A 12691-nucleotide genomic window follows, 5' to 3' on the forward strand; every position below is an offset into this window, starting at 1 on the left:
CAGGTGCTCAGCACTGCCTTAAGACCAAGGACAAGACCAAGTGCATCCCAATACCCTCCTTGAAGGTATATTTCCTGGTGCCCCACAGGTAGCTATTTGTGTATCATTCAGGGTCCAGCTCTGAGACAAAAACTGCACCAATTATATTAGCAGAGAGAATTCAACATAATTGTGGAGGAATGTTTAAGTTTTTTAGGGTTGCCCTAACAAAGCACCACGAAATGTGTGCCTTACAACAACAGAAATATCTCAGAATTTCTGGAAGTCCACATTCAAGGTGTTGGCAGGGCCATCCTGTCTTTGAAAATTTAAGGGGACAATCCTCCCTGGCCCCTTCCTAGCCTCTGGTGCTCATTGGCAATTCCTGGCACTTTATGGCTTGTAGATGTGTCACCCCCAGCTCTGCCTTTTTCACCTAACCATCTTCTCATAAGGACACGAGTCATATTGGACTAAGGGTTCACCCTACTCCAGTATTACCTCATCTTAACTAATTACATCAGTAGTGACCCTATTTCCAAATAAAGTCACATTCTGGGGTCCTGGGAGTTGGAACTTCAACATGCCCTTTTGGAGGATAACAGGAATTAGGGAATTGACAGGACAGAGTGGAAGACTAAGTATCACAGAGTTAGTACCTTCAAGAAGCCGCTGCCATCCTGGAGCAAGGAACAAATAGAAGAGGTTGAAATTGTTAAAATCTTAGAGGCTTGAGGAATATCTGTGGATCGGGGACCCAGACCCCCGGGGGGTGCTCATGTCTGCGGAGGCCTGGTGATGCTGCTCTTGTGAGACTAAGCTGCAGGCCACGGTCATGGTTGTTTCTGGGATGAACTGTCACTGCTACTACCAGGTGACACTGACAGGAACCCAACGCAGTCAGGAAGGAGCTTCTCCCTGCTCCGACCTTTAGTCCCTCTACAGCCCTACTGGCAGGATGGCCAGGAAGCTGGCTGCTAAAGGAGGAGTGTGGTTTGTGGAGCCCCTGACCCGGCATCACAGAACAGAGCACAGAAGGGCGTACTTGGAACTCAGAAAATCATTTCTTCAATCATTTCTTCAGAGGGCACATCTTAGCAGATGAAAGTGTTGACTTTATGGAGATTTGGGGCAACAGAAGAGGTGGTAGCCTGCATCCCAGAGCACGGCTTTGTGAAGAGAGCTATCATCCAGTGTCCAGAAAAATGTGGGTTCTATCTTTGAAGTGTTGCAGGTTTGGCCAAACCATTGGGCGTTTTGAGTCTCTGTTCGCAGGCGCTCGGCCCAAAACCCACAATTTAGGTGTCACTAGAGAGCCTTCCAGCTGTCGGGGGACTGCTCCCCAGATCCCTGCACTTACCCAGGAACTGAGAGCAGAGAGGTGGCAGAGCTGTGGGAGAAGGAACTGGTTGCTTCCTCTAAGACAGGGTGTTGAGTTGGCAGCAAGTCAGGCCTCGTAACTCAGAAACCCATCCTGAAGTGGAATCTGGGACAGCAGGTCTGGGTGTGGCTGCACAGGGAAAGATTATTAATTGGACCCCACTAGCATAACTGGGGGTATAGCTCAGGGGTAGAGCATTTGACTGCAGATCAAGAGGTCCCCAGTTCAAATCTGGGTGCCCCCTTGTATTTTAAACATGAAAGGTGGTAAAGGAGTTCTAGTTTATTTTCCCATTGCCGAGCCCAGTCTCTGAGTCTCCCTGCAAAGGCTGAAGAATCAGAGGACACCCTCCCCCACTGAGCTGTTGTGTTTCTCTCAGCTCCCACTCCTCTGATCTTCCCAATACCCCCTCACCTGGTCCTTGGGCTTTGCAATATATACTTTGATCTTCTGGCTATGGGTGAGAATTAGGTCCCTTACAGGGTAGCTCTCGAGAAATATGAGATCACCCACTGCAGGCCAGAAGAGAGTGTGGCAACACATTCAATGAGAGGAAATAACAGTCGGGTCAGAATTCTGTTCCCTGATAAACTATTCTTCAAGAATAAACAATTGCTGAGAAAGATTACCATCAACAGATCCTTACTAAAGAAAATTCCAGGCCAGGTGCAGTGGCTCACGCCTGTAATCCTACACTTTGGGAGGCCAAGGCAGGTGGATTACAAGGTCAGGAGTTCAAGACCAGCCTGGCCAGAAGGTGAAACCCCATCTCTACTAAAAATACAATAATTAGCCAGGCGTGGTGGCACATGCCTGTAATCCCAGCTACTCAGGAGGCTGAGGCAGGAGAATTGCTTGAACCAGGGAGGCAGAGGTTGCAGTGAGCCGAGATGGCACCACTACACTCCAACCTGGGCAACAGGGCAAGACTCTATCTCAAAAAAAAAAAAAAAAAAGAAAAGAAAATTCCAAAATATGTACTTTAGAGAAAAGTAAAATGATCCCAGATAGGAGGACTGAAATACGAAAGGAATGTTAAACAGAGAAATTGATAGATATGTAAGTAAATCTAAATTTCATTGACCATATAACATCACATTGATGTCTAACTTACAGGTTTTTAAAAATATAAAACTAAAATACTAGTAACAATATCATATAAGGAAAGAGCTGATCCAAGTTTAAGTATTATAATATCTTTATGTAACTTGGGAGGAGGACAAAGATGATTAACTGTAGACTTTTTAAATGTGCTTGCAGAAATTCCTAGTGTATCATTTTGTAAAGTTATGGTTTTTGCCATGCAAAGGGAGGTAAGGGGAGGGAGGGCACATGCTTGAAGAGAAAATAAATGAAATGGAAAAAAAATTGTAGTTAATCCAAAAGAAGGCTGCAAATAAAAAATAAAAGAAAAATGGGACAAGTGGAAAGCAGTCAGTTGGACTAAATCCTGATAAACTGTACTGGGCGAATGCTGTATTCATTTCCCAGGGCTGCTGTGACAAAATCACACACACTGAGTTGTTGAAAACAACAGAACTGTATTTTCTCACAGTTCTGGAGGCCAAGAATCTGAAATCAAGTTGTCGGCAAGGCCACGGTCTCTCTGAAGACTCTAGGGGAGAAAGTGTTCCAGGTCTTTTTCTCAGCTCCCGGTGTTGCTGGCAATCCTTGCTGTTCTTTGGCTGTAGATGCGTCACTCCAGTCTCTGCCTCTGTTCCCATGTGACATTCTTGTGTCTGTGTCTTCACATGGCTTGCTCCTCTCTGTGTGTCCATCTCTGCCTCTTCTCCTCTTCTTATAAGAACATCAGCAATATTGGATTAAGGTTCATCCTAATGACCTCTTCTTAATTTGATTACATTTGCAAAAACCTTATTTCCAAATAAGATCACACTCACAAGTATGTAATGTGAGGAGAAGATAGGACTTCAACACATCCATTGCAGGGACACTATTCAACCCATAACAAATGGTACTCCCCGAAAATTCACATCCACTGTGAAACTCAGACTACTACATTTGTAAAATTCACACATAATGTTGCATGTAACTGAGGGTCTCACTCTGTCATCTAGGCTGGAATGCAGTGGTGTGATCATAGCTCACTGCAGCCTCTAATTCCTGGGCTCAAGAAATTCTACCACCTCAGCCTCCCAAGTAGTTGGAACTACAGGCATGCACCACCACACCTGGCTAATTTATTATTGTTGTTTTTGGAGAGATGGGATGGTCTCTCACTCTTGACCTCAAGCAATCCTCCTGCTTCAGCCTCCAAAAGTGCTGGGATTACAGGTGTGCGTTTCAATGCCCTGCCCCCTCTCAAGGTTTTATGCTTTTCTAAGTAGAGCATTTCCCATATTTTGTTAAAGTTATTTCTAGATGTTTGAAATTTTTATGCTATAATAAATGTTATCTTTTATACAATTTAAATTTCTCACTGTGGCTGAAATATAGAAATATAATTAAGAGGTTTGTTCTCAATTTTTTATTATTGTGGTTAAAAAAACCTGTATCATTTACCCTCTTAACCATTTTTATGTGTATGATTCAGTGGTATTAAAAACATTCATGGCCCAGCACAGTGGCTCACACTTGTAATCCCAGCACTTTGGGAGGCCGAGGCGGACAGATCACCTGAGGTCAGGAGTTTAAGACCAGCCTGGCTAACATAGTGAAACTCCATTTCTACTAAAAATACAAAAAATTAGCCAGGCATCGTGGTGCATGCCTGTAATCCCAGCAAATCAGGAGGCTGAGGCAGAAGAATTGCTTGAACCCAGGAGGTGGAGGTTGCAGTGAGCCGAGATCACGCCATCGTACTACAGCTTGGGCAACAAGAGCGAAACTCCATCTCAAAAAAAAAAAAAATTCATACTATTGTACAACCATCACCACCATCCATCTCCAGAACTCCTTTCATCTTGTAAAACTGAAACACTATACCCATTAAATAATAACTCCCCATTCTCCCCTGCCCCCAGCCCTTGGCAGACACCATTTTACTTTCCAGCTCTACGGTCTTGATGACTCTAAGTATCTCATGTATGTAGAGTAACACAGTACTTGTCTTTTGTGATTGGTTTATTCCACTCACCATAAAGTCCTCAAGGTTCACCCATGTTGTGGCATATGTCAGAATTTCCCTTTCTTGTAAGGCTGAATAGCAGTCCATTGTATGGACAGGCCATATTTTGCTTATCCATTCATCCTCCAATGGACACTTGGGTTGCTTCCATGTTTCAACTATAGTGAACAATGCTGCTATGAACACAAGGGTGCAAATATCTCTTCAAGACCTTGCTTTCAACTCTTTTTGGGTATATATCCAGAAGTGGAATGGCTGGGTCATATGACAATTTTATCTTTGATTTTTTTAGGAAACACCATACTGTTTTCCACAGCAGCTGTGCCCTTTTACATTCCACCAACAGTGCACAAGGGTTCCATGTTCTCCACATCCTTGTCAATACTTGTTATTTTCTGTTTCTATGATAGTAGCAGTCCTACTGCGTATAAGGTGGTATCTCATTGTAGTTTTGACTTGCATTTCCCTAAAGAATAGTGATGTTGAGCATCTTTTCATGTGATTTTTAGCCACTTGTATACCATCTTTGGAGACATGTCTATTCAAGTCTTTTGCCCATTTTTTCAAGTTGTTCGTTTTTGGAGTTGTTGAGTTTTAAGAGTTCTCTGTATAGTCTGGATATTAATCCAGTATCAGATACAGTTGTCCCTTTGTATCTGCAGGGTATTTGTTCCAGGAACACCCATAGATCCCAAAATCTGTGGCCGCTCATGTCCCTTAGATAAAATGACATAGCATTTGCATATAACCTGTGCACATTCTTCTGTTTTGTTTTTTTTTTTTTTTGAGATGGAGTCTCACTCTGTCACCCAGGCTAGAGAGCAGTGGCGCTATCTCGGCTCCCTGCAAGCTTTGTCTCCCAGGTTCAAGCTATTCTCCTGCCTTAGCCTCCCAAGTAACTGGGATTACAGGCACGTGCCACCATGCCTGGCTAATTTTTGTATTTTTAGTAGAAATGGGGTTTCACCATGTTGGCCAGGCTGGTCTCGAACTCCTGACCTCAAGTGATCCACCCACCTCAGCCTCCCAAAGTGCTGGGATTACAGGTGTGAGCCACTGCACCCGGCTGCCCTCCCACATATTTTAAATCATCTGTAGATTACTTATAAAACCTAATACAATGTCTACACATCACTTCATTTGCATGGGTTCAATGTAGTACTCAGTGAGTGACAAATTCAAGTTTTGCTTTTTGAAATTTGTGAATTTTTTTTCCAAATATTCTCGACCTGTGTTTGGTTGAATCCATAGATGTGGAACCCACAAATGTGGAAGGCTAACTGTATATGATTTGCAAGTATTTTCTCCCATTCTCTGGGTTGCCTTTTCACTCCGTTGATATTATCTTTTGATGCACACAGTTTTTTAATTTTAATGAAGCCCAATTTGCCTACTTTGTCTTTTGCTGCACTCATCTTTAATGTCATATCTAAGAAAGGATTGTCAAATTTAATTCTGTGAAGATGTTGCCTTATATTTCTTCTAAAACTTTTACAGCTTAATGGCCAGGCACGGTGGTTCACGCCTGCAATCCCTGCACTTTGGGAGGCCAAGGTGGGCAGATCACTTGAGGTCAGGAGTTTGAGACCAGCCTGGCCAACATGATGAAACCATGTCTCTACTAAAAATATAAAAATTAGCTGGGCATGGTGGCACATACCTGTAATCTCAGCTACTTGGGAGGCTGAGGCAGGAGAATTGCTTTAACCCAGGAGGCAGAGATTGCAGTGAGCTGAGGTCACAGCACTGCACCCCAGACTGGGCAACATAGCAAGACTCCATCTCAAAAAAATAAATAAATGAAAGTTTTATAGTTCAGGTCTTAAATTTAGGCTTTTGCTAATTTTGAGTTAATTTTTTATATTGTGTTAAGTCAGGGTACAACTTTATTCTTTTCCACATGGATAGCTAATTCCCAGCAACATTTGTTGAAAAGACTGTCTTATCCCACATTGAATGGTCTTGGCACCCTTGTCAAAAAATCAGCTGATCATATACACAAAGATTTATTTTGGGGCACTCTATTCTATTCCACTGATTATATGTCTATCTTCATGTCAATAACACACTGTTTTGGTTGCTGTAGCTTTGTAATAAGCTTTGAAATCAGGAAGCGTAAGTATTTCACTTTTGTTCATCTTTTTCAAGATTTGTTTTGACAATTTAGGGTCCCTTGAGACTCATATGAATTTTAGGAATTTTATTTTTTCTATTTCTGCCAAAAAATTATTGGATACCAATAGGGATTGCATTAAATCCCTATCAATGCAATCCCTATTCTTAGCTCACTACAGCTTGGAACTCCTAAATTGAGCAAAAGCCTAGATTGCTTTGGATAGTGATATGGTCTGGCTGTGTCCCCACCCAAATCTCATCTTGAATTGTAATCCAAATTGTGATCCCCACGTGTTGGGTTAAGGACTTCATGAGAGGTAATTGAATCATTGGGGCAGTTTCTCCCATGCTATTCTCATGATATTTGAGTAAGTTCTTATGAGAGCTGATGATTTTATAAGGGACTTCCTCCTTCGTTCATCTTTCATAGTTCTCTCTCCTGCTGCCATGTGGAGAAGGACATGTTTGCTTCCCCCTCCACCATAATCGTAAGGTTCCTGAGGCCTCTCCAACCATGGGGAACTGTGAGTCGACTAAACCTCTTTCCTTTATTACCCATTCTTGGATATTTCTTCATAGCAGCATGAGAACAGACTAATACAGTAAATTGATACCACAGAGAGTGGGGTGCTGCTATAAGGATACTCAAAAACGTGGAAGGAACTTTGGAACTAGGTAACAGGCAGAGGTTGGAACAGTGTGGGGGGCTTGGAAGAAGCAGAAAAATGTCTTCCTGTTCCTTCCTTCTCTAGGAACTTCCTAGAGACTTATTGAATGGCTTTGACTAAAATGCTCATAATAATATGAATAATGAAGTCCAGGCTGAGGTGGTCTCAGATGGAGATAAGGAACTTTTTTGGGAACTGGGGTAAAAGTGACTCTTCCTATGTTTTAGCAAAGAGATTGGCAGCATTTTGCCCCAGTCCCAAAGATCTGTGGAACTTTAAACTTGAGAGAGACGATTTAGGGTATCTGGCAGAAGAAATTTCTAAGCGGCAAAGCGTTCAAGAGGAAGCAAAGCATAAAAGGTTGGAAAATTTGTAGCCTGGTGATGCAATAGAAAAGAAACTCCCATTTTCTGGGAAGAATTCAAGCTGGCTGCAGAAATTTGCATAAGTAATAAGGAGCCAAATGTTAATTAACAAGACAGTGGGGAAAATGCCTCCAGGGAATGTCAGAAAGCTTTACAACAGCACCTCCTATCACAGGCTTAGAGGCCTAGGAGAGGAAAATGGTTTCATGGGCCAGGCCCAGGGTCCCTCTGCTTTATGCAGCCTTGGGACATGGTCCCCCGAGTCCCAGCTGCTTCAGCTCCAGCCATGGCTAAAAGGGGCCAATGTACAGTCTAGACCATTGCTTCAGGGGGTGCAGACCCCAAGGCTTAATGGCTTACATGTGGGTGTTGGGCCTGCAGGTACACAGAAGTCAAGAATTAAAGTTTTGGAGCCTCCGTTTAGATTTCAGAGGATGTATGGAAACTCCTGGATGTCCAGACAGAAGTTTACTGCAGGAGTAGAGCTCTCATGGAGAACCTCTGCTAGAACAGTGCAGAAGGAAAATATGGGGTCAAAGCCCCCACACAGAGTCCCCACTGGGGCACTGCCCAGTGAAGCTCTGAGAAGAGGGTCACCATCCTCCAGACCCCAGAATGGTAGATTCACTGACAGCTTGGACCGTGCACCTGGAAAAGTCACAGACACTCAACGCCAGCCCATAAAAGCAGCCAGGAGGGGGACCACATCCTGCAAAGCCACAGAGGCAGAGTTGCTTAAGGCCATCGGAGCCCACCTCTTGCATCAGCATCCCCTGTAGTCCCTTCGTTTTGACCAATTTATCCCAAATGGCACAGGTGTATTTACCTAATGCTTGTACTCCATTGTTTCTATGAAGTAACTAACTTGCTTTTAATTTTACAGGATCACAGGCAGAAGGAACTTGTCTTGTCTCAGATAAGACTACCGACTTGGACTTTTGAGTTAATGGTGAAATGAGCTAAGACTTTGGGAAACTGTTGAGAAGGCATAATTATGTTTTGAAATGTAATAAAGATGAAATTTGGGAGGGGCCAGGTGGAATGATATGGCCTAGTTCTGTGTCCCCACCTAAATCTCATCTTGAATTGTAAACCAAATTGTAATCCAGTGTTGGGGGAAGGACCTTGTGCAAGGTAATTGAATCAAAGAGTTGCTTTCTCCCATGCTATTCTCAGGATAGTAAGTTCTCACGAGATCTGATGGTCTTATAAGTAACTTCCCCTTCACTAGGCTCTCATACTTCTCTCTCCTGCCACCATGTGAAGAAGGATGTGTTTGCTTCCCTTTCTGCCATGATTGTAAGTTTCCTCAGCCCTCCCCAGCCATGCAGAACTGAGTCAATTAAACCTCTTTCCTTTATAAATTACCTAGTCTTGGATATTCATAGCAGTGTGAGAACAGACTGATACAGGCAGTATTGTCATCTTAACTGTATGAAGTATTCCAATCCATGAACATGGGATGAGATTCCATTTATTTGTCTTCTTTAATTTATTTCAGCAATGTTTTGTAGTTTTCATTGTACAGGTATTTTGCTTTCTTGGTTAATTCCTAAATATTTTACCATTTTTGATACTATTATAAACTGAGTTATTTTCATAATTTCCTTTTCAGATTGTTACTTGTTAGAAATGCAACTGATTATTATGTGTTGACTTTGTATGCTGCTACTTTGATGAACTCATTTATTCATTTTAACAGTTTTGTGGGATATTTGGGGTTTTCTATGTGTAAGATTATATCACCTGTGAACAGAGATCATTTTACTTCTTCTATTCCAATTTGAATGTCTGTTTTTTTTTTCTTGCCTAATTTATCTGGCTAGAACTTCCAGTACTATGTTGAATAGAAGTGGTGAAAGTGAGCCTCTTTGCCTTGTTTCTTATCTTACAGAAAAATATTTCAGTCTTTCACTATTGAGTATGACATTTGCTATAGTTTTTCACATATGGTTTTTCACATATGACTTTTATCGTGTTGAGGTAGTTTCTTTCTATTCCTAGTTTCTCAAGTGTTTTTATCGTAATAGAGTGTTGAATTTTGTCAAATATTGTTTCTGCATCAATTTAGATGATCACGTGGGTTTTTTCCCTTCATTCTGTTAGTATAGTGTATTATATTGATCAACTTTCATATGTTGAACCACTGTTGCATCCCACAAATAAATTCCACTTACTTATGGAGTATAAACCTTTTAATAAGCTACTTAATTTTGTTTGCCACTATTTTATCAAAGATTTTTGCATAAATGTTGATATGTTCTTATGGTAGTGAATAAGTCTCACAAGTTCTGATGCAGTTTATAAGGGGAAACCCCTTGCACTTGGCTCTCATTCTCTCTCATCTGCCACCATGTAAGACGTGACTTCTGCCTTCTGCCATGATTGTGAGGCCCCCCCAGCCATGTGGAACTGTGAATCCATTAAACCTCTTTTCCCTATAAATTACCCAGTCTCAGGTATGTCTTTATCAGCAGTGTGAAAACAAAGTAATACAAATGTGCACAAGATATATTGGTCTGCAGTTTTCTTTCCTTGTAGTGTCCTTATCTGGCTTTGCTATTGCAGTAATACTGAGCTCATAAAATATTTTAGAAGATATCACCTCCTCTTCAATTTTTTTGGAAAAGTTTAAAAAGGATTGGTGTTAATACATCTTTAAATATTTAGTAGAATTCACCAGTGAAGTCATCAGGTTCAAGGTTTTTCTATTTTGGGAGAGTTTTGATCACTGATTAAATATCCTTACTAGTCATGGGTCTATATAGATTTTCTAATTTTTTGTGATTTAGTCTTAATAAGTTACGTGTTTTTAGAAATTTGTCCATTTTATCTTGGTTATTCAGTGTCTTGGCATATAATTTTCATAATACAAAGTGTTGGGAGCAGGCCCCCCAAAATCTGGCCATAAACTGGCCCCAAAACTGGCCATAAACAAAATCTCTGCAGCACTATCACATGTTCATAATGGCCCTAACACCCAAGTTGGAACATTGTGGGTTTACGGGAATGAGGGCAAGGAACACCTGGCCTGCCCGGGGCTGAAAACCGCTTAAAGGCATTCTTAAGCCTTTAAGAATAGCATGAGAAATCGGTGCCTTAAGAACATGCTCCTGCTGCAGTTAACTAGCTCAACTCTCCTTTAATTCGGCCCATCCTTTCGTTTCCCATAAGGGGTACTTTTAGTTAATTTAATATCTGTAGAAACAATGCTAATGACTGATTTGCTATTAATAAATATGTGGGTAAATCTCTGTTCGGGGCTTTCAGCTCTGAAGGCTATGGGACCCCTCATTTCCCACTTCACACCTCCATATTTCTGAGTGTGTGTCTTTAATTCCTCTAGCTCCACTGGGTTAGGGTCTCCCTGACTGAGCTAGTCTTGGCAACAAAGGATTGTAAAATACAACCCTTTTTATTTCTGTAAAACTGGTGGTAACATCCCCACTTTCATTTCTTATTTTAGTAATTTGAACCTTCTCTCTCTTTTTGTTAGTCCACCTAGCTAAAGGTTTGTCAATTTTGTTGATTTTTTCAAAGAACCAACTTTTGGTTTTATTGATTGTCTATTCTCTGTTTTGTTTCATATTTTTTTATTCTCTATTTCATTTATTTCTGCTCTAATCTTTATTATTTTCTTCTTCTAGTTTGAGGGTTAACATGTTCTTCAATTTCTAGTTCCTTAAGTTGTAAAGCTAGGTTATTAATTTGAAATTTTTCATGTTCTGTAATGTAAGTATTTATAGCTATAAATTTTCCCCTTATCATTGCTTTCACTGTGTTCCATAAGTTTTGGTATGTTGTGTTTTCACATTCACTGTCTCTAAGTATTTCTGATTTTCTTTGTGATTTGTTCTTCGATTGATTGTTTAAGAGTGTGTTGTTTAATTTCCACAATTTTGTGAATTTTCCGGTTTTACTTCTGTTATTTATATTCATCCTGTTGTGATTCAAGAATAGATTTTGTATGATATCTATCTTTTTAAAACTATTGAGACTTAATATGTGGCCTAACATATGATCTATCCTGGAAAATGTTCTGTGTGCACTTGAGGAAAATGTGTCTGCTGTTGTTGTTGAGTAGTGTTCTGTATATATCTACTACAGATAATGAGTTTATTGTGTTGTTTAAGTCTTCTATTTCCTTACTTATTGTCGGTCTGATTGTTCTATTTCTTATTGTGAGTGGAATGCTGAAGTCTTTATTTTTTGAGTACTTTCTACTTCTCCCTTCAATTATGTTGTTTTGGTTCTTGCTCCATGTGCTATTAGGTACATAAATGTTTATAATTGTTACATATTCTTGTTGTATTGAACTTTTTTTAAAGAGAGATTGGGGTCTCACTCTGTTGCCCAGGCTGAAGTACAGTAGTGCAATTATAGCTCACTGCAGCCTCAAACTCCTGGGCTCAAGCAGTCGTCCCACCTCAGCTTCCCAAGTACCTAGGACTATAGACACATGCCATCATGCCCAGCTAATTTTTTACTTTTTGTACAGATTGTCACTATGTTGCTCAGACTGGTCTCAACTTCCTGACCTCAAGCAATCCTCCTACCTTGGCCTACAAAAGTGTTGGAATTACACACATGAACCACCACACCTGGTCTAAGCTTTTTATTAATATATAATGTCCTGGATCTGCTGGGGGGCATGCCCAAGATGGCCAAATAGGAAGAGCTCCAGCCTCCAGCTGCCAGCGTGAGCAACACAGAAGATGGGTGATGTCTGAATTTTCAACTGAGGTACTGGGTTCATCTCACTGGGGTGTGTCGGACAGTCGATACTGGTCAGTAGGTGCAGCCCAACCAGTGAGAGCTGAAGCAGGGTGAGGCATTGCCTCACCTGGGAAGCGCAAGGGGGAAGGGAATTCCTTTTCCTAGCCAAGGGAAACTGAGACACACAATACCTGGAAAATCAAGTAACTCCCACCCTAATACTGTGCTTTACCAAGGGTCTTAGCAAACGGCACACCAGGAGATTATATCCCATGCCTGGCCCGGAGGGTCCCACGCCCACAGAGCCTCCCTCATTGCTAGCACAGCAGTCTGAGATCTAACTGCAAGGCAGCAGCGAGGCTGGGGGAGGGGTGCCCAC

General features: G+C 41.4%; 1 protein-coding gene across 1 annotated transcript in view; it reads left to right on the top strand.

Moving 5' to 3' along the window:
* The window catches only part of LOC105546367 (zinc finger protein 777-like), a 374731-nt gene that overhangs the window by 108738 nt on the left and 253302 nt on the right, over positions 1-12691 (top strand). The window contains 1 exon segment of the mRNA XM_011989547.1: positions 3052-3064. Within this exon segment, the coding sequence (XP_011844937.1) occupies positions 3052-3064 (13 nt within the window).

Source organism: Mandrillus leucophaeus, unplaced genomic scaffold (assembly GCF_000951045.1).
Source record: "Mandrillus leucophaeus isolate KB7577 unplaced genomic scaffold, Mleu.le_1.0 Scaffold357, whole genome shotgun sequence".
NCBI classification, from domain to species: domain Eukaryota; kingdom Metazoa; phylum Chordata; class Mammalia; order Primates; family Cercopithecidae; genus Mandrillus; species Mandrillus leucophaeus.